Raw genomic sequence first — 22,896 nt, forward strand, 5'->3', positions numbered from 1 at the left:
AAAACAAGCAATGGTCACATAGGGCACAATATAAGCAATTGCAGTGAGATTTAATTAAACAGACAGAACTGAATTAAATTTTTCAGCAGAAACTTTTGAGGGAGGGGCAAAAATGCAGATTCAGCAACACTGAAATGTTCTGCAAATTTGGGTGAGTTTCAAATTGTTCCTGTTGGAAAACTGCAAACAACAGTTTAAAAAGTCAAAATGTTCTGATTCTTCAGTACAAAACAAATTGTTGTTTCCAAATTTCCTTCAATTTATTAAAAATAAAGGAAAATGCTCAAAATCAAACCAAAATATTTTGTTTCAGGTCGAACAAAATGTTTCATTTGATTATTTTGTTTTTCAATAAGTTAAACAATATTTTTTTTCAAAACTGCCAGTGAACCAAAAATAATCAGTTATTCTTACAGCCTGTAATGGGCTGCACTCAGCTCTCACAAGCACCCCTTCTGGTTGGGTGTGCCTGCAGTCTTTAAACAGTCCCAGCCCTGGGACTGGGCCGTACCCCCAGGGCTTCCTCCCTGGAGGTAATGGTTTCTCTCTCTTCATCTGTTCTGGCCCCACTCTCCAGCTGGGCCTCTTAACAGTTCAGTGCCCCTTCTGGGGATTTCTCTCTGTCCAATTGTAGGCCACTTCACCAGTGGCCTATTGTGGGAGATCCAGGCCCACCCACTACTCTGGGTCCCAGACCTGGGACCCTAAGAATAGCAGCCATATCCCTTTAACTAGACTGCTTTCAGTTCCCTGGGCCATTTCCCCGTGGTCCCAGCCTTCACCGATGCTTCACACTTAGGTAACAGCTCTTCTGTGTTCAGGCCCAGCAGCCAGCCAGGAGTTCTTTCTTGCTGCCCTGTTCCTTCCAGCACTGAGCTGTCCATGGTGTTGAAGTTCCCTTTGGCCAGCCAGGAGCACCAGCTGTACTCTCTGGCTCCAGCAAGGAACTGCCTGTCTCTCTCTCTGCAGCTCCTTTTTATATGGCCTTTCTGGGCCCTAACTGGCTGCTCCCTGCAGCCTCTCTGATTTGGCTAGCCCTTTGCAGCCACCCTAGGCTGTTCAGAGGACTTAGCTCCTCTGCTCCTTTCCTGGGACAGGTGTGGCAGGCCTCCAGCAGGGGGCCTCCGGGCCTAGTCCATCCCATCACACCGCCCTAGAATATGCTGTTTTACAGCTGATCAAGGATGTTCTGTAGCCAGGAACCTGCACCAGGGTTTTCCACTGCACAGTTCTGATAAATCCAGGATGAATCTAGCCCTATAAGTATAGAGTAAATGACTTCTGCTTACTGAATGGATCTTCCCTACAGACTATCTAGCTCTGAGGAAATATGGCTCTCAGAACTGAAGGTTGAAGACATTTTTTTTCTTCTAACCTCAAGATACAGTTGCCTTTTTGCCAAGAAGAGTTCTGAATGAGGCTAGTTACAAAGCTTTCCTCATTTCAGAAAGCTTGTGGATTACTTTTCAGTAATTACAGTTGAAATTTGTTGATTAGAAAGATCATTTTTAGACATTTTATTTTAAAAACAGCATATAGAACTAGTCCTTAAATTTATCATGATCATTTGTTGTGCAGTGTTTACAAATTAATGCACATCATGGGGAAGAGAGGCCGCAGTCTGGGCACCAAGAATCTTGTCCTGTTCCCATTTGTTTTAGTGGAGCTGAATTGTGCTATTGAAACATGGGCCCTGTGCTGTAAGGTACCCTCTAAAGTATATATTAATTAATTATTAGTTGCTGGTTTTTCCCTCAAAAGGTTGTGTGGTAGAGAAAGAGAATCACTGCTTACATGAAGTGTGCTGAGTGATCTGTTGATAATTAATACTCAGTTTTTAGCCAGCCAGTCCCAGTATCCCACCCCAACTCCCAGTGCTAGTTCCCCTCTCCTGCCCCCCTCCTCCCAATCTCTAGACCAGAGATCAGCAACCTTTGGCATGCGGCCTGCCAGGGTAAGCCCCCTGGTGGGCCAGGCCAGTTTGTTTACCTGCCACATCCGCAGGTTCGACTGATCGCAGCTCCAGGCCAGGCCCACGCCGTTTCCTGCTGCCTCCATTGGCCTGGAGCGGCAAACCACGGCCAGTGGGAGCTGCGATCGGCAGAACCTGCGGACACGGCAGGTAAACAAACTGGCCCAGCCTGCCAGTTTACCCCTGATGGGCCGAGGGACAAAGGTTCCCAATCCCTTCTCTAGACACAGTTTCCCCCGCCCAAACTCCTTTTCCTTATCTATGCCCTTTGTCCCAGGTCCATCTCTTGTCCCCTCTCCATTTCTACTGTATGTTGCTTGGGCCCAGCAAGGGGAGCACAGACAGCACACAAACACACACAAACTCTCCATTTCCAGATCTTACGCCTGGATCCAGCCCCTGCCTGGCCCACAGCAGCCCGGAACTGCAATTGTAGGGAAAGTCCTGCTCCACCCCTCTAGCTCCAGCATGCTCTTTGTGGGCAGAATCTCTGGAAATTTTATCTGTGATGCTCTAAGAAGTCTCTGCTGAGCATGTGTGAACTATGATTTTTCAAAGGCTTATAACTTGGCCAAATTTTGGTGGATTTTCGCAGGGGCAGCAAAAGGCACATACCTGACAAAGATCATACTCTGGTGCAAAGTATGGGGGCACTAGAGCTGCTCAAACAAAAGGCTGCCAGAATTTTTGACAAGGGAGGAAAAACAACACTTTTCCTATCCTCATTCTTGAAAATGGCTGAACCATTTTGACTGAAATTTTCCAAATATATAGTACAGCCTCAGGATGACAAATGGGATAGAAAATTGTATTCCAGATGGTTACTTTGGCAACCTTAATAATAAATGGCACTACCAGTCCTGACTATAATACATAATAATAATGGCTTTTCTGTGATGGCTCACACAATGCATTAAGGTAATGCCTTATTTAGGGATAAAATTATTCCCTCCTATGCAACTGCAGAGAGCCCTCACCTACTTGAACCAGTTTAATTCTACACTGGGCAGGATTTTTGAATCCCAGATAGACTCCATCAACAGTGTAGTTGAGGGTAAACAGAGCTTACCCATCTCTCATTTGGGGAATATGGGTTTTAGCTCAGGCTAGTTTACCAACTTATTTTTTTACTACTACAAACTGGTCACCATGTCCACTGCACATCCCTCCCACTTCTAATTCAAATATTTGACCTTAAAAGAATAAAATTCTATATACCCGAAGGTTTATCCACTTCCTTCCTAGGAAACATGATGCATTTCCCTATGCCTGAATATTACAATTATCCACAATTATCTAATAATAAATTAACAGGTAGCTACTTTTTTTTTGTAGCAAACTTTCAAAATGTATAAAATCTTTCGTGAGATGCAATTATCATAGACTAAAGCCAAAATTTTCAAACTTCGGTGCTCAAAGTCAGACACATAGCCACATGGATTTAGCTCCTACAAATATGGTCACCTACACTCAAAATGTTTTGTGATGCTTCAAAAATTAATAGGAATTTTATTTTACTATTCATTTCTGCATGATAATGTTCAGTTTTTCTTAGGTAACAAAGAGATACCTTTGCCTAAAGCAGTTCTTCCGTATGCCAGCACGGTTACTTCTACATGGAAGCATTTCCACAAAACAGAATTTAAAATTAAATCAAGATTCATTGTTTATTATTCATTGTTTAGTCTACCCCTACAGCTTTTGTAGATCTACAAAATAGATGTCTGAAACTGAAACTACACTAGATAAACAACTAAACCACTTATGGGACGATGGTACAATTTCCTCTCTTTATTCTATTACCGTACCCCACCTTACAGTTAACATTTGCCTCCTCTCCAGGAAAACTTGAGAGCATTCTTGGCCTTCCCTGCATTTTTAAAGATAAAATTTGTTACATAATAAAAAGAACATATTGTAAATCTAGTTATCTATATACTGTAATGGCAGTTATCTTCAGTATGTTCCTTGCTAATTCACCAGTGTGGAATTGGGACATTTACAGCTTTTCCCAAAAGTTCATCCAGGAAGCCGTATATTTTTGGTAGCTACATTGTAGTATGTTAATATAGTATGAGAAAGCTTAAAGTCATACACTGAAAATTAGAAAGTCTCTAATAAATGGAACCTAATAGGCTTGTAAATAGACAGTTTTTTGTATTTCTGTTATTGCTGAAGTACAAAAACATGATAAGAAAGAGGCAGTAGAAGAGTACGTAATAAAAAGCAAGCTATCTAACATTTAGAAACATAAATAACCTAAACCCCCCAAAAGTAACCAGATGGAGAATAACTAAATGTCCAGAAAAGTGTAAGTGTTTTTATGTAATATGAGTAAAGGCCAAAAATACAGGAGTAACATGAGAGAGAGAAGTGCATAAAATTTGACAGACCAGATTAAACCATTGGTCCATCAAGTAAGTGCCCAGCCTTCGGCATTGGCCATTACTTAGTGCTACAGAGGAAGGCAAAACCCCCATAAGGCACCCACTCAAATAAGAAATGCTATACACTGAGAAAATCATTCCTTCAACCCCTGTGGCAATCAGTTTACTCCCTGAAGCATGAGATTAGATTACCCTTATTTTAGCATGCATAACTACAAGTGTTATTTCTTGTCATAAAGTTATCCTGTCCTTTTAAAAATCCCAGTAGCTGACTCTATGACCTTGTGTGGCAGTGACTTCCATGCTGTGTGTGAAGGACAGGAGACCAAAAGGCATAGAAGAGGAGCAATTTTTCCCCTTGCTCTATCTGCGTAAATCCCAATAATCTTAAATAGAGGTATGTGCATGCAAGAAAAAGTCTGCAGAGATAGTGTGTATGAATGTAAGAGAGAGAGGTAGTGAATGAAGGAATGGAACCTAGGGTTTTCAAACAAACATAGTTAATAATTTATATACATCTGAAAGGGTATGTTAAGAATCTGGTTTCAGTTAGGGATTCTGTGGACCTAAGTAAATCAGACAAGGTGTGTGTACATGATATGAGTGTCCAGAAACACCTCACTGGAATTTCAGGGTCAAATTCTGTTCTCTTGTACACTGATCAAGTGGAACCCCATAAATGGCAGTGAGGTTGAACAGCTGCAAATCGGGGCAGAATCTGATCCACTGTAGTCATGCATGATGTGAAATATATTATCCTTTACACTATAATCTATCCCTCTGCTGTACACAAAGATTATTTCTTTGTGATTTCTTTTTTAAATGAACTTTAGTCCAAGGAGGAGCTACCATTGGCTGCCAGAGAAACTCAAGCTGGCAGGAGCCAGCATCCTCAGCAGAAACTCTGTAAGCTCTAAACTCCTTTCACTCCTCTCTCACCTCACTCCCGCTCTACTTGCCCTCCATGTTCCCCTTCCGTCCTTCCTGCTTAGCCTCCACCCTAGCTCCCATCTGCATTTCCCTCCCTTCTTTGTTCGCTCTTCCTTCCTTTGTCTTTTCAGTTAGCCAATCCCATTCTAATAAAACTCCCAGAAAATATAATAAGCATAACCCCCTGTAAAAGAACTGTGGTGCTAACATGTCATTTGCAAAACAGCACTCTGTTCACTGTGCATATGTTATATTCCTTTCCTCTACATTGTGTCTGCCATGGCTTTGCGGTAGGGACTGTCTCTTACTCTGTGTTTGCATAGCACCTAGTACAATGGGGCTTTGTTCATTAAATAATAGTGAAAGATGCTAAGACTGACAGCTTTGGATAATGAAATCCTTTATACTCACAGAATAGGTACAGAACAGAGAGAAGCAGTGTAGTCTTCGCCCCATTCCCTACCAGTATGTTTCAACCATGAACAGGAGGGACCACCTCTGGTGTGAGCAGGTATTTTATCCTTCAAGCTGCTCAGTCCATAGACCCTACCATGGGATACCCAAGAAGAGTGCTAATTAGTATCCTGGGTAACATATTTTTGCTCTATTATATGTCCACTGAGATATTACTGAGAAGACAACCACTGAGTAGGCATATAAAGCTCATAAGAGCAGAACCACCACCATAATGGGTCAGACTAATGGTCCATCTAGCCCTGTCTTCCAACAGTCGCCAGCACCTGACGATTCAGAGGGAATTAACAGAACAAGGCAATTATTGAGTGATCCATCTTTTGTCATCCATTCCCAGCTTCTGAGACTTAGGGACACTCAGAGCATGGGGTTGCATGATGTGTAACACGGCATATACGAGTAACCTTTCAGTAGACACACAATAAAAGAAGACTGTGAAGAGGAGATCCACCGAAATAAAGGCCTTCAGCAGCTAACTCTTAAAAAAATTACTGGATGGAGAACATTGTTCAAAATGTACATATTTACACTCTTTCCAGAAATGTTACTACAAATTTAACTATTTTCCAGGAATTTGTAACAAGTGATTTTGTATATTATGAATTTGCTAAACATGTTTTTACCTGATGACATCCATCTAAAACACCTCCTAACTTTCATAAACAACAGTTTCTGAAATGAAAATTGAATTTTTAAAGACGTAATTGTATACATCAAAGAAATGTATAAAGAAATGTATATCTATGCTGTCCATCACCCTAGTATCCAACTGTTTCCCATTATAAGTCCTTTTCAGGTTTGCAAAAGAGCTGGAGGAAATCTGACATTGACTTAATGCATGTTTTATGTTTTACCTGGGTGCAGTTCCTGTATGTTACCAAGTACTGCCTTTTAAAATGTAATATAAACTTTTATAGAATTTGAAAATAAAGACTCATTGTTCCATAATTTGTGAAATGCCAATCATGAAGTTAATTAGATCAAGATTGGATTTGCTGCTTACCTACTTTCCCATTCTCTAAACTGTGCCAAACAAGTCCAAACATGTCAGTCTTATCTATATAGATAGTAAACTCACCAGGGCTGATTCTTTATACAATGACTAGCACAATGGGGCATGGATCTCAGTTGGGACCTTTGGGTAATACAATAATACAAATAATAACTGTGAAAAATATTATACTTGTAATATTTTGTCTCAGTGTCGTACTAATTTTTGAGGTTCTTCATCACTATTATTATTATTATTCCAAAGCACAAAGGATCTAAGGAACCAAAAGTATATTTTTTTTACTTTGATTTAGATACTACAGAAAATTATCTGTAGAATATTGATTACTCTCTGTCTCATTCTCTTCCACTGTGTGCTGTCTACAAACCTATGTCCTGGAGGCTGCAAATTGTTCTTTTCAGACAAGTCAATTATGGGCACTTAAAGAAACAGTGGCAATTTCAGCACTGGAAAGCAGCTGAAATGTCAGAAGAAACCCTCCATGCCAAAGATTCTTCCTACTGAGAGTTGCTAGGGACTACTGATATGATAAACTCACATGCTGATAACATGCACTGACATTTTCTCTAATTCCAGAAAGCTCCAGTATAGACTATTATCTTACAACCAGCAAAGTATTATACACACAGCTTTTGCGCAAATTAAAACTGTGTAATGTAACACAGATTAAATCAAATTCACACTTTACAGAAAGATCATTCTAGAGAGAAAAACATGGACCACCTTTGCTTTTGGAAATATGGTTGGTTTTATAAAAACTTTTGTATTTCTAGTAATGTGTCTCTTTTATTCATTTTAATTTTCCTACTAACATTCTCAGTTCCTGAAAAAGGGGTTGTCTATACAGGGCAGTTACTGTGCAGTAAGCCTGGGTGTGAATTTCAAGCGCACTAGCTACTTTGCACTAACTCCCTGCAGGAACACTTTTACTGTGCACTAAAGGTGCCCTCAGGCAGTTTAGCTTAGTACACCTCCAAACATAGTAAACTACTGTACACAAAGGCACTTTTAGTGTGCAGAAGAGTGTCCATATGGGGAGTTAGTGCAAAGTAGCTAGTGCCTACAAGCAAGTGCACACTAGCTACTAGAGGATTTTTTTCCCCGTGTAGACAAGCCCTCAGTGTCTAGTCTAATCACTATCTTGGGCTGACCTGCAGCCTGAGATTAGAACCAATTCCATCTTTAGGCAATGGCCAGTCCTTGGCAGCTCACGGACCCAGTGAAAGTCTAGTGTGCAGGTTACTGACCCCACTAAAAGTCCCTGGAATGAGTCATGATGACACTAACTACTGCCACTGATACTGGCCATGAAGCATCCTTTCCCATTTCATTCATAGACCTACCTTCTTCCCCAATCACCTGCAATAGAGGAAATGGGGGAAAAGACTCAAGGGCTTGTGCCAGAAAACAAACAGATACAGACAAGCTCCAGATCTATGAATTTTTGTTTTCCTACACTCTGGCCATGGAAGAACCAAAGAAATCCCACCTTTCTCCCACTATAGTAGCCACTAAATAATGTCCTGCTGAACTATTCTAAACAGTGAATAACCTAGAATAACCACTCAACTCCGGAACCCAGTACCCTGCAACGAACGTGCAGACTACTTCTTGGAGAAAGTCACCTGAGGACATCCAAGATGACTTGTCAGGACACCAAGAATCATAAAATGGACATAGGTGCAATAACACAATACAGTCCATTTCTGAATTGAGCCTATTCACATACCAGGAAATCCTAAAAGCACAACAGAAAAACTGAGCCACCTTCTTCAACTCTAACTTAACTTTTTTGAAAGAGAGTTGAGCAACACAGATTTTCACTAATAGCAACATTTTTCACTTGTTTATTCACTACCCAATGTAAAACTATTGTCCAAAATGCAACCCCAGATTTGAATGTGCAACATCCAATAAAGGCAGTGAGAATTGTGTGTGCATAACTATGAGCAGGATTTGGCCAAAATACAAAGGAAGTGTAATAAATGTCTCTGTCAGGCCCTGCATTACCATCTTCTTACTGCAGGCTTTGTGTATCCTTGCAGGTCTGGTGGGCTATCCAACAGCAGTATCCTTCTAACCAGTAATTTAGGGATCCGTTCGGCTCCTCTTGACTTTAATAATGTAAGATCTAGTCCCATTATAAAAATAATGTAAGTTTTAGATTTTTTAGCGTTTGAAGAAAGTGTACTCAGACTTAAAAGCAGCAATGTGAGCTGCTGGAAATTATAGTGCATTAGACTACAACCACCAGTCAGCAGAATGCTGCTGAATATCTCATTAGCCCATCACAGAGTCATGAGCCTTCAAAAAGAAAAGATAGAACAAAAAAGTATTTAGGGAAATTTAAACCACCGGGAAGTAGCAAGATTTTTGGGTTGGTAATACAGGATGTTCTTGTGTGGAAAAATCCTTTTTTTCCATGATAGTGAAGAATTCAGACTAAGATCCCAACATTCTGTGAATCTATGAAACATCTCTCTCTCTCTCTCTCTCTCTCGCTCTCTCTCTGGTTTTGTTATATATAACAAAGTATTTGTAAGTATAATTTTTCAAGGTCAGTAACCTGTGTCTACAATCAGGAGACTGCCACTAAGTCCAGACACAGTACATTCTAACAGCACTAGACTTGTGCCACAAATCAACAGAAACATAAGAAATGAAAAGTTCACTGGTTACTATGTTAAGGGATATATATAAGTTTCTAAATGCTTTTCCCAGTTTTTGAAGTAAGCCTCCCCCTGCTCTCCCCAAGCTGCAAACAATACTTTGTTCCAGTTGTTTATATCACACTCCTGGAGGGAATAAGGTGGTGGAGTCTCAAAGAAACATTTTCCCCTAAGGAATCCTCCAACGCTCTCTCAAAACTCTAAAGAATTTCCCCCCTTTTGACTTAGCAAATTTCAACTGGTGTGAAGTAGGAGTTTGATTTGTATAAGTATGCAAATGATAGACAGCATATCTGAACTGCTGGAGAGGGTTCCGATTCCAGGTCTATCATTTAGTTAAATAAATACTTACCCAAGCAGTAGTGAACCTCAAAAATACTGTTTTTTGTTCTGGTTTTTGTTTAAAAAAAAGGTCATTCTAAACCTACTTTAGCTTCCTCATCCTATGGCCTCATGGCAGGTCAATAATTCTTCTAGTTGAGAAGGACTTGACATAAGTCCCTTCCAGTCAATGCTGCTGCTTACCTGATGAGAGGTGATGTGAAATAGTCTCACCACATTTCCCAAGTTAATCAAACCAAGCCTTCCCTCATGGCAACGTAGAGCACTATCACATAATCAGCAATTTGGCCCAGTTCATTTTTGCTTGTTTTCTATTTGTTATATGTTATTTCAAATTAATATATTTCCATCAAAGAAATATAGTTTCTAGTCCAACACCTTAATAACATATTTAGCCAGGATTTTTGTTAAGCTGAAACAAGAACTGCAGACACAACCATAACTTCACCTGCATGAGTATTGCTGCTATAATATAAAATATAACTTCTGTATATTGAGATCAGTAGGTGAAAAATATTGCCAAAAGAATGCAAAACTCACCAAGAAGATTGTAATACATATTGTTTGCTTCACAATTATGACAACAATATTCTTCCCCAGAGAGTGATATTTCACAGCTTCTGGGCACAGTATATCTTCATCTGGATCCGAGGGCAGATACACATATAAATCCCCTATCCAATGAAATGAGGACAAACTCTTTTTTCTGAAGCAGGTGCTCTCTTCCACATTTTTATTTTTTATTTTCAAATTTATTAGTCTCTACTCTCAAAATATGTAATTCCTATTAATGAAAACACAATAATAATTCTTACCCCCAAAATATTAATATGAACTTTGGCATGGACATGAGTTTTTCCAATGATATATTTTTAAAATCACCATTCTTAAATCTTACTTTAGATTACCAAATATCACAAACTAACCTGTGGAACTCATTGCAATGGGATGTTGTGATGGTAAAAGTATATCCGGGTTCAGAAAAGAACTGGATAAATTCATGGAGGATAGGTCCATCAATGGCAATTAGCCAAGATGATCAGGGATGAAACCCCATGTTCAGGGAGGCCCTAAAACTCTGATTACCAGAAGCCAGGAGTGAAGAAGGGGTGGATTGGTCCATAATTGCACTGAAGTATATACTCCCCCTAAAGTTCTAGAACAGAGCACTGTTGGAAACAGGATACTGGGCAAGATGGACCATGGTCTGACCCAGTACGGCAGCTCTTATGTTCTCATCTCTATGAAATAAAGAACAGTCATTTTCAGATAGTTTTTGGCATGTGTTAAACCTAAAGACTCTTCTACTGCATGCTGTATTATTTTCGTTTATCTTTGCAAATGATGGTTTTCCATTTGATTTCATATTTACATGAAAAAAGAGTAAACAGTACTTTCCCAACACAATATGTATTGTTTCCCTTGCCTTACATAAGGAAGAGGGACAAACTGAGCCACTCTCCCTAAGGAATATCAATGGAATAGAAAATGGTAAAAAATAAAATAAATGCACACACAGTGGCATGCAAAAAGCAATTAATAAATGTTGTCAATAACAACAGAAATACCCATGTAAATCGTAAGTTCTGAAAATCCGATTAATATAGGGTATATAGTGGGCCAACCTACAAACCTTTACACATGCCCATGACTTTACTCATATGACTAGTCTTGTTTAAGTCAATGTGACTACTTATACAATGGGACGACTTATACACATACACAACTTTTATTAGCCAAGTGTTTTCAGGATTGGGTTCAAAGTTACTAAGATTTGGATTCTGCCATCTTTGCTCATGTTGATTAGTACCTTATGTAGCAATTAGTCACAGTGATTTCAGTGGGACTATTTTTGGAGTAATACATGAACAAAGGGTGACACAATCCGGCCACGTAGATTTCCCCACTCTCCATAATTACAGCCTAGCCATTAAACTGCTATATTTTCTGAAATGAACACATCGTCTGGAAACATTCTTTAGCGTTCACTAGGAAGCGATGAGAGCACTGTGGCGTTACTGGTGGGCAGAAGCATATTCATACTGCATTGTTACCACATGAAAAAATAATCTCCATGACATGAATTCCATATACATGAAACCTTAAGGAAATGGGAGGCCAACAGTGCTCTAGTCTTCACTGCAGGGAGATATTGCATGTTGTGTTATATTTTTCTGTGACACACTAAAGAAAATAAATCTTTCACATCACATTTGTTGGGGTATCCCAGAGACAAACTATGATTAGACATTTTTCTTGGTGTTGACATTCAACATTAGGAAACAGTGTTTTCCTTCTAATTAACTTTTCAACGACAGTCACATATTTAAAAGAAATAGAATACTTTCCTTCAGGGCATAGAAACAAAATTTGCCTAATTTCCTCTCAAGGCACAGTGGAAACAAAGCATTATATTTTAACTCAGTGTGGACTGGAAAATCATCTGACATAAGAAATGTAAAGAGCATGAGATACAGTGTGAAAACAGCATCCACTACAGTGGGGAAAAAAATTCTTAAACACCTGGTTAATACTGTCATTAAGTTAATCCTATATAACACTGAGGCTTTTCACAGCTGTACCACCACCACACTTTGACTGATTAGAATTAACTTATTTGAAATATCTTAAGATATTTTATTTAGCAGCATTATTTTGCCTGAAAGAACTTTTTTAGCTTTGGCCATTTTGCAGGGCTGTATTATTTCATGCAATTCTTACCGAGCAATTTTTCAAAATCCTTTAAAATCATATGATAATATTTTTATTAATGCAAGTGATGTTTCAATTCTAATATTCCTAGCCATTAGGAAAAAAAATAGTGATACACACAATGAAAATATATTGATATATAACAGGAATGTAAATTACATTACAGAAGTACCTTATTTTACTAAACATTAATCATTCAACTAACTTTTGTAGCAAGTTTTAGATCCTGAACAACATGCCAGTAATGAAGGCACTGAAGATTTACAGAAAAGTTCTAGAGTCTTTAACTGAAAATATAAACCCATCTGTAGTTTTACTAAACCATCCCACAGATTTCAGTAGCTAAATATATCCCTGTTATAGAATTCTACAGAATGTTTTTCAGAAAATTCTACAGCAAGGATATCATTTTCTGTTAAATTCTATAGGTTTTTAGAGCAATTTTTAGAGACTCTAAAAACATATTGATTTAATCTCTATTAATTTCTATAGGACTTATCGTAAGTGAGATATGTCTCATTACGGTACAGATTTCTGTTTTGGATACGTGTGTCAAAAGAATTCAAAATATCCACAGCATGCTACTTACTGATGTGTAGAGGAAACCTTCTCCATTTAGGGCTATATACAACCCTGTCTTTACACCCTGGATAGCGACAACTCGTAGTCCCACTGGTATAAGGTTGAATAGTGCTGTAAATATAAACATGATCTGTCACAGATGGGCACTGATAAATAGAGTATTTGAATAACCAAAATCAAGAACAAAGAACAACTGTTACCGCCTTCACAAAAAGCTCTGATTTCAATAAAATTTTAATTAAGAAAGCATTGCTACTGGTTAAGTTAGTATTTCAGCTTTATGTTGCAAATTTAATTGGCAATTATTCCTGTAGCATTTTAGTATTGGCACAATAGCTAGCAAATAAAAAGAATATCTCATAGGACTGCAAAGAGCACAATAGCATCACAATTTCAATGAATGGAAAATGCTGTAACCATATAGAGGGGGAGGGGATAGAAACAATCTCTAAGTATAACATTTTGTCATCTATTGGTTTCACGCAGAAAGTGAGAGTAACAATCAGATTATTTTGCAGAATGAAAATCTTTCCATTTTGCCCACAGTGATTTTTTTTTCCTTAAACACTTAAATGTTATTGTACTATGAAGCACCCCCAGTAAAACTGCTTTCAGCATGGCTATGGCTCCAGAACTGAAAGTGCAATGGCTATTTTTGTTGAGAGCATCTTTGATATAAGCAATGGTACACAGACTCAGTATATGGGAAAGCACTTAGGCTTCTATGCAGAAAAGTAATCAAGCACAGATTTGAATGGAACTTAAGCACGCACATGTACATGAGCTGTCCTGAAAAAGTATGCTTTCCTAAACTGAGGCTTTAAAGAGAAACAGCTAACAACAGCTGTAGTAACAAAAGTACATAGATTTAACATAAAAAGACAGCAATAATGTTGATAAAAGGCTGAAAAGAAAACAATATAAAGGCGCAAGTAGGGGAAAAAAGAGTTCAAAAACCTCAAAACAAAATCCACAAAAACCAAGAGAAAAACAGCATGGCATTAATTTTATTGCCAACATTTAAGAGCCATCAGGATGGAGATGTTGTTTAATGATGACATAAATGAACAAGAAGGTTTAGAAATCTGTTGGCTGCAGTTCAAATTGCAAGTCCAAAATGGCAAGTTGCACTTGTGCTAAACTACATGGGAAAGATGGTAAATGCCATTTTATGACTCATGCCCAGCAAAACACCTGGCAGAGAAGATATCCTTGAAAAAGACTTTAGTGTTCTGACTGACCACCCCTCTATTTAAAAATGAAATAAACAAGGTATATAGAATATTAGTTTTCAGGCAAGTGAGACATGGACCAACTTTTATGCCAAATTACACCAATAAGAATGCATACGTTTGCTGGCCTGGATTATGAGATAAGATGCAAACTGTGCATCACTCAGGGTCAGGGGAACAGCCCCTGAGCCAGAGCTCATGCTGGACAGCTTTTAAGCTCTGCATGATCTAGGTAGTGGGAGAGGTCCAGCCCCTTGGATGAAAAGCAAAGTACAACCTGTATGTACACTAAAGACACATAAGCCCATGGTACCAGCAAGTTAAGTCTCAGGAGGTAAAACTGCATTTCAAAACACCCACAAAAGGTGTGGTGGGTTATCCAGCATTTGAAAAGGAATGTCATATATATGACAAGAAAGTATGCTTCATGGTACAATCCCTAGCTAAGATCCCAGAATTCAAACCCACATCAGAAAAAGGGGAAATGCATTCACAGTCAACAAGGCAGACATGTAGCCTAGGTGCAAGAACTCCAGGTTGGTCAGGCAATGGCTACAGAGATATAAAGGAGACAATATTGACTCAGAGGAAGCTAACCACATCTACATAAACGGAGTAGAGTATATCACCTGCTAGAATGGTAATACCCTAAAATATTCTCTCAACATATACCAACAACATTATCAGGAATATGCTCCTGCAATAGAAGAATACATGAAATGTGATCCTGTTAAGAAGAAATATAGCGACAGTGAAAAAGTTGGAAGATGCTGTGATAAAGCAGCCTACTTCCTGCAGCTTCAGAATGAAAAGAAAGCGTATAAAAAAGAACTCCAGAAGGTACAGAAAACAAATTGATGGATTTATATAAGAGAGGTGCTACACAGAAAGTTATATCTAAGACAAAAATTAGCATCAATATGTATTATTTGTATTGCTGTAGCTCCCAAGGATCTCGGTCAGACTGGGGGAGGTCTTACTGGTCTCATTACCATACAAACATACAGTAAATACATGTATCTAATCTAATCTGAAACAAGATACCATGAATGTGACAAAGACAAGGAAGGAAGGGAGATGGGGAGTGCAACAGGTAATGAAAAAAAAGGGATCATAGAAGTATCTAAGTTAGCTATTGCACAGTTTGATGGCTTCTGAAGGTTCCAAATCATCTGAAAGTTTTAAAATAATAAGTAACGTCAGTTACCCCCAACTGTCACACAGCAAAGACACCATTATTTGGATGGCTTTTTGTTAGGTGTCACAGCAAAATTGGGTCTTGGGTAGGGTTCTGAAGGAGGAGAGACTTTGGAGGAGGATTAAGCCTTTCAAAAGAATGTAAGGATATTATTCCATGGCTAAAGGGGTGCATGAAAAGAGCAAGGATGTATTCATGGAAGAAGCAAGCAAATGAACGTTCAAGACTGAGATCGGAAACTGTAGGAGGAAATCTGGATGTGCATTAACAGCATAATGTTGGTACAGTGCCTAACACAATGAGGGGGTCCTGGTCCATGACTAGGGCTCCTAGGTGCTACAGTAATACAAATAATAAATAACAACAACAACAGAGAGAAGAGGGCATACATATCCTGTCTTCTATTTCTGGTCATTAACGGGCACCGGTAAAGAAATCAAACAACTTCATTAAAGAAAGATGCACAAAGACACAAAATATCCAGGAAAACTGTTAATAATAAATGACTCCAGATCACAGAAGTCTCTTCAAAACTTTTGGAAAGCAAACTTCTGTAACAACATTTGAGAAAAAAGAAACAGGACCAGAGTCAGACAATGACAACCTATGAAGAAGGTTTGCAGCCCTGAAATAATTAGTGTTTTTATGCAAATGATGAGAAAACAAATTAGAGAGGTTTATGTTTATTAACCTCTAGTGGTTTAAAAAGCATTGAGAGAGAGATTTAATTATGTGTCTTTTTAAGGCCACCAAATTATAACCTTAGATCCTCAGCACTGAAGGAATTAGACTAGTGCATGAGCTGTTAAAATGGAAAGGAGAATGCTGGAACTCTGCTAATAAAGAGCATTGAATCATACAATCACAGAATATAAGGGTTAGGAGGGAGCTCAGGAGGTCATCTAGTCCAACCCCTGCTCAAAACAGGATCAATCCCCAACTAAATCACCCCAGACAGGGCTTTGTCAAGCCTGACCTTGAAAACTGCAAAGGAAGGAAATTCCAGCCCCTCCCAGGTAACCCATTCCAGTGCTTCACCACACTCATAGTGAAAGTGTTTTTCCTAACATCCAACCTAACCCCCCCCACTGCAACTTGAGACCATTACTCCTTGTTCTGTCATCTGCTATCACTGAGAACAGTCTAGATCCATCCTCTTTGGAACCCCCCTTCAGGTTCAGCAGCTATCAAATCCCCCCTCATTCTTCTCTTCTGCAGACTAAACAATCCCAGTTTCCTCAGCCTCTCCTCATAAGTCATGTGCTCCAGCTCCCGAATCATTTTTGTTGCCCTCCGCTTGACTCTTTCCAATTTTTCCACATCCTTCTTGTAGTGTGGTGCCCAAAACCAGACACAGTACTCCAGATGAGGCCTCACCAATGTTGAATAGAGGGGAACAATCACGTCCCTCGATCTGCTGGTAATGCCCCTACTTATATAGCCCAAAATGCTGTTAGCCTTCTTGGCAACAAGGGCACACTGTTGACTCATATCCAGCTTCCTGTTCACTATAACCCTTAGGTCCTTTTCTGCAGAACTGCTGCCTAGCCATTCGGTCCTTAGTCTGTAGCAGTGCATGGGATTCTTCCGTCCTAAGTGCAGGACTCTGCATTTGTCCTTGTTGAACCTCATCAAATTTCTTTTGGCCCAATCCTCTAATTTTCTAGGTCCCTCTGCATCCTATCCCTACCCTCCAGTGTATCTACCACTCCTCCCAGTTTAGTGTCATCTGCAAACTTGCTGAGGGTGCAGTCCACGCCATCGTCCAGATCATTAATGAAGATACTGAACAAAACCGGCCCCAGGACCGACCCTTGGGGCATTCTGCTTGATACCGGCTGCCAGCTAGACATGGAGCCATTGATCACTACTCGTTGAGCCCGACAATCTAGCCAGCCTTCTATCTACCTTATAGTCCATTCATCCAGCCCATACTTCTTTAACTTGCCGGCAAGAATACTGTGGGAGACTGTATCAAAAGCTTTGCTAAAGTCAAGGAATAACACATCCACTGCTTTCCCCTCATCCTCAGGGCCAGTTATCTCATCATAGAAGGCAATTAGGTTAGTCAGGCATGACTTGCCCTTGGTGAATCCATGCTGACTGTTCCTAATCACTTTCCTCTCCTCTAAGTGCTTCAGAATTGATTCCTTGAGGACCTCCTCCATGATTTTTCCAGGGACTGAGGTGAGGCTGACTGGCCTGTAGTTCCCCGGATCCTCCTTCTTCCCTTTTTTAAAGATGGGCACATTAGCCTTTTTCCAGTCTTCCAGGGCCTCCCCCAATCACCATGAGTTTTCAAAGGGGGGGAGGGGCAGGAGGCTCCAGGCAGGCACCCCCACCCCCCATTGGCTGGGAGTGCGGAGCCGGTGCTCAGGGCAAGGGCAGCACGTGGAGCCCCGTGGCCCCCCTGCCTGGGCGCTGGACCTGCTAGCCGCTTCCGGGGCGCAGCACGGTACCAGCCAGAACAGGTAGGGACTAGCCTGCCTTAGTGCCACAGCACTGCCGACTGGGCTTTTAATGGTCCAGTCGGTGGTGCTGACCGGAGCCGCCTGGGTCCCTTTTCAACCGACTGTTCCAGTCAAAAACCAGATATCTGGTCACCCTAAGGGAGCTGTACAATCTGCCTTAGCGAAGCACAAAGCTTTCCAGTGTTTCTCAGCATAAACAGTTATCTGCATAGGGGGATGGAGGTGGAGCCACAGCTCTGCCTCCTCCCCACCCCTTCAAGGCACAACGAGTCTGTCTGAGCAGTAGCTGCTAGCGAGGGAGCAGTCCTGGATTGCTCAGAGTTCAGAGGCTGCAATTCTGCATGGGTCTTACTGAGAACATTGGAGCACCCTCCTCCCATACTGCACACTTACATAAAGGCCAGGAAGAATTGTGGCTCTACGTAAGACTTGAGAAGTGCAGACAATTAAACAGTCCAGTCACTGAAAGAGCCCTTCTGGCTCACAGACTGTGCATTTGCCCCTTAACTAGGTACTCTTAATCCTTTTCATATTTTGTACGGCATCTTAACAGAGAGAACACCTCTTGGATTATCCCCGTCTCTTCCTACTTATGATTGCACAGTCTACCTTCCCTCACATTTGCAATCACATAACCCCACAGTGGCAACTACAGCAACTGCTGACACATTTTTCTTAGAAAGTTTTGTAATATTCTCTAAGCGGTTTTAGAAACAGTGCATTGGCAACATTCAGATTTGGGTTTCGATGAGATCCAGGGTGATGTACACATAAACACACTCCACTATGTATGTGTGTGTGCATGAATATGTATATTATTTTACATTTATGTTTTATTTTATAAAGTACACACACACACACCCCTGCATGGTTTGCTGCAGTAACTTGAAATTTGAAATCCCTGGAATTAGAGAGGTGCTTTCTGAAGTCTCCATGAAGGTCTGTTCGGATATGTCTGATTTATAAGATGCCCCATCAGTATTTTCCTCAGTACAGCTTGCTAGAGACAGGTTGCTAAAACTTGCGAACATCTGTCTGTATTACACATGCACTGTCCCAGCACTATACATCATCATGCTACACAGTACAGAACCTCTGGTAGGACAGAGACAAAAGGACTCCACTTTTTCTTTGAGCTTATGGGAGGAGACAAAAATGGCTCCTCCATCAAAATACCTTTTGACTTCGGAAAAGGAACAGAGTAATGAGAAGGCAGGGAGAGTTTTTCAAAGGCACAAATGGCAGTCAGGAACCCAATTCCTGGCAATCAGAAATCCAATCCTTCCACTTATGGGTGTTAATAATTTTGTGCTCTTCACAACCCTTATTATTGAGCAAGCCCTTTTACCTGACCGAGATGTTACACAAGCAGGGATTAGAACCCAGCTCTCTAATGTGGCAGGCCTAAATCTCAGTCACTTAGCCCGGTCTCTCAGTCAAAGAATCTGCCACATCTACATATTCAGCAGTATCTAAGTTTATAGAACAGGCCTTTTCATGTGTATTAGAATTTGTTTTTTCTGTTAAAAAAAAACAAAAACAAAAAAAACCCTGGGAAATTATATATCATAAAACCTCCACCCATAACTAGGGCCCTACCAAATTCACAGTCCATTTTGGTCAATTTCATGGTCACAGGATTTTAAAAATAATAAATTTCATGGTTTCAGCTATTTAAATCTGAAATACCATGGTGTTGTAATTTTTGGGGTCCTGACCCAAAAAGGAGTTGAGGGAGGGGATAGCAAGGTTATTATAGAGGGGTTTGTGATACTGCTACCCTTACTTCTGCGCTGCTGCTGGAGGCGACACTGCCTTCAGAGCTGGGCGGCTGGAGAGTGGTGGCTGCTGGCCGGGAGCCCAGCTCTGAAAGCAGAACCGCCACCAGCAGCAGTACAGAAGTAAGGGTGGCATGGTAGGGTACTGTCACCCTTACTCTGCGCTGCTGTCTGCAAAGCTGGGCCCTCAGTTAGCAGCTGCCACTCTCTGGCCGCCCAGCTGTAAAGGCAGCAGCTCAGAAGTAAGGGTGGCATGATATGGTATTGCCACCCTTACTTCTGTGCTGCTGCTGGCGGGGTGCTGCCTTCAGAGCTGGGCACCTGGCTAACAGCCGCTGCTCTCCAGCCACCCAGCTCTGAAGGCAGTGCAGAAGTAAGGGTGGCAATACCACAATTCCCCTAAAATAACCTTGTGACCTCCCTGCAACTTGCTTTTGGGTCAGGACCCCCAGTTTGAGAACTCTGGTCTCCCTAGTGAAATCTGTATATTATCGAGTAAAAACACACGAAAGACCAGATTTCACAGTCCGTGACACATTTTTCATGGCTGTGAATTTGGTAGGGCCCTACCCATAACCCTCTCTTAAAAGTGTATAACTCAAGTTGCAAAGCCAAGCACTCAAAAATTAGGAGCTGCCTGAATTAAGGCTGACTGTGCAATGTAATTCGTTCCCCTGCTCTTTAATTACATGATCACATACTATTTTTAACATGGGACCTGTGTCTCATTCAGTACACAGTACAGAGCTGCTCTGGGAATGAATCAGGGTTGTGTAGTGAAGGAGCCTGTTGTTTGTAAGATCCTTTCCTTAGCTGCAGAAGTTGGGAGGTGTATAGTAATGAGGCAGGGGGGCTGCAGGAAAAGAGAAAAAGGATGGTCTCATCTTGAAGGTGACTGCATGCCACCCTGGATAATTGTGTTCTATCCTTGCCTTTGTCACAGAATCCCTATTTGATTCTGGGGCAGTCAGTGGTTTTTATTGTATTCTTGCATCATACTCTTTGTGGCAGAGACAGGGGGACTGGTACCTCGGTATCTGCCTCCAAGTGGAACAATCATTGAGGATTATCAGCAACTGAATAAGTCTCATCCTAGCAGATCAATGGGATGGCTGCAACCTAGGTAAAATCAGGTTTTCAAGTCTGGATTTCAGGTGGGTAGTAATCAAGCTACAGACCACTTGTGGGGGGACCTTCACCACCTGAGGGGTGGAGTTTGAAGCTGACCAGGAGGGTTACATGAGAGAGGGGACTGGAAATTATAAATGGACCAGGTTTGGAAAACATAACATTTTAAATGTCTCCAGGACCATAGTATAGAAATCTCCTCCATTACTTCTTCATGGTTTCTATATTAATCACATCATGTGTCAGATCCACTTTTCAAATTAACAGTGGTCTGCCCTGTGGAAAACAATTAAAACTCAAACTGTCCCAAAAGGAAGTTTACATCACACTAAATGATACTGGGAACATTTTTGGGGCCCACGTAGGTTAGAGGCTGGAGTTGGACAGCTAAACTAAATAGTACCACAGTGTTTGAATCTACAGTACTAGTCAGTGTTATTTCTGTACCAGCCTCAAGCCAGCTCAGAAACAGAGTGATACACCAACTGAGGGGAGAAGAGAAGGACAATATAATATAGGAGGAATATTAAAGAAACTAGCAGTATTGGAATAAAACCTATTTGGCATTCCCCGTGAAAGGTCAGCAAATAAAGGACTCAATGTACGAATGATGGTTTCAACAAATGGCCCCAATTTTATGATGAAAAATGGGAAAGCTCATTCTCCACCATTATCCAAAAGATGGACTAGTCCATACCTCTTCAGCCAATGTTATTAACAGGTCCCAGGATAGATGAGTACCCCAATGGAAAACAGCTCTGAACTGAAATCCACCAAATTCTGTTCAGTTCAGGCTCTTGTAGTATGCCCATCACCACAGTACTGAGCACCTTCCAGAAGTGCATTAAGTGACATAGCTAGTATCTATCACATGTGATCCCTTCTTTCTTACTTCCTCTCCCCAATCAGCCCTTCCTCGTGCAAAGAATTGGGTACAAAAAAGGGGTGCTTCTAATCTGTACTAAACGTAAAAAGGCCTCCTGTGTAATTTACTGGTTACTGCATCGCCAGGCCCACTCATTCTTGGCCCTATGCTCAGGTTTAAGATAAGCTGTGGCAGCAATATGTCCTATTATTGTTGAGGAATATTGCCCTTGTGAAACTGCAGGGTGGGATTTCAAAAGCACTCTGCATTAGTCTAACTCTGCTCCCATTGAAATCACTGGTAAAATTCTATTGACTCCAATGGGAGAATTAGACTAACATGAAGTATTTCTGAAAATCCCACCCATTATAAATAGCTCGAAGCTTTAATTAAAAGACAACTTTTGGTGGGACTGTAATGGAAGCATTAGTTATGCACATACCCAAACTGAGTAACTACAAGATCTTCTTACAGTTACCCTGTATTGTTTGTTACTCCTATGCCTTGAGACATATCTAAAATTAGACTGTCAGCTTTTGGGGGGCAGAGATCATACTTTTTTATTTATTCTCTAGCTGCCTGGCACAAGTTTGGACACTCTATAAATAATAAATAAGAAGCAGAAGAAAAGGCTGTGTGACTCAACCTCTCACAATGCTTCCCTGTCAGGAACTCAAAGCACTCCCCCTTTCATCCATCCCTCACTAGCCCTTCCCCGGATGCTCAACGGAAGCCAACTGCTGAGCCAAACCGTGGGTTGGGGAAAATTATTTTCTGTCATTCAGTGCCAATCAGCTGTAGTGCAGAGCATGATGAAAAGCATGGCAGAGGCACTATAGTCCATGCCACCCTCCAACATTAACCCAACAGTGCTTTCATCAACCTCAATCCAAAACTATTCTCAAAAAGGACAGGAAGCTCCATTCTCCCTGTTGGGGACAAAAGTGCTTTCCCTCCCCACCTGACGATCAATGTATCCCTACGCTCCTCACAAGTTGGGGACAGCTGTTAATCAAATAGACAAGGTGTAAACTCAACAGTCAGAAAAATTCTCATCCCCACTCCAAACCAATCAGCAGCAAGATAAGGTAAGGATGAGGGTGAGGTTGAATGCTGAATACTTCTTCCACTTCTCACCCTTAGG

The 22,896-nt window shown here is 40.7% G+C and overlaps 1 protein-coding gene across 3 annotated transcripts in view; it reads right to left on the minus strand.

The window, feature by feature from the left end:
- Nucleotides 1-22,896, minus strand: part of FGF14 (fibroblast growth factor 14) — a 618,100-nt gene that overhangs the window by 131,214 nt on the left and 463,990 nt on the right. For all 3 annotated transcript variants that reach the window (XM_037896444.2, XM_007066239.4, XM_043535197.1), the window contains exon 3: nucleotides 13,088-13,191. In XM_037896444.2, coding sequence (XP_037752372.1) covers nucleotides 13,088-13,191 — 104 coding nt within the window. The remainder of the gene's footprint in view (nucleotides 1-13,087; nucleotides 13,192-22,896) is intronic.

This window comes from Chelonia mydas, chromosome 1 (assembly GCF_015237465.2).
Source record: "Chelonia mydas isolate rCheMyd1 chromosome 1, rCheMyd1.pri.v2, whole genome shotgun sequence".
Classification (NCBI taxonomy): domain Eukaryota; kingdom Metazoa; phylum Chordata; order Testudines; family Cheloniidae; genus Chelonia; species Chelonia mydas.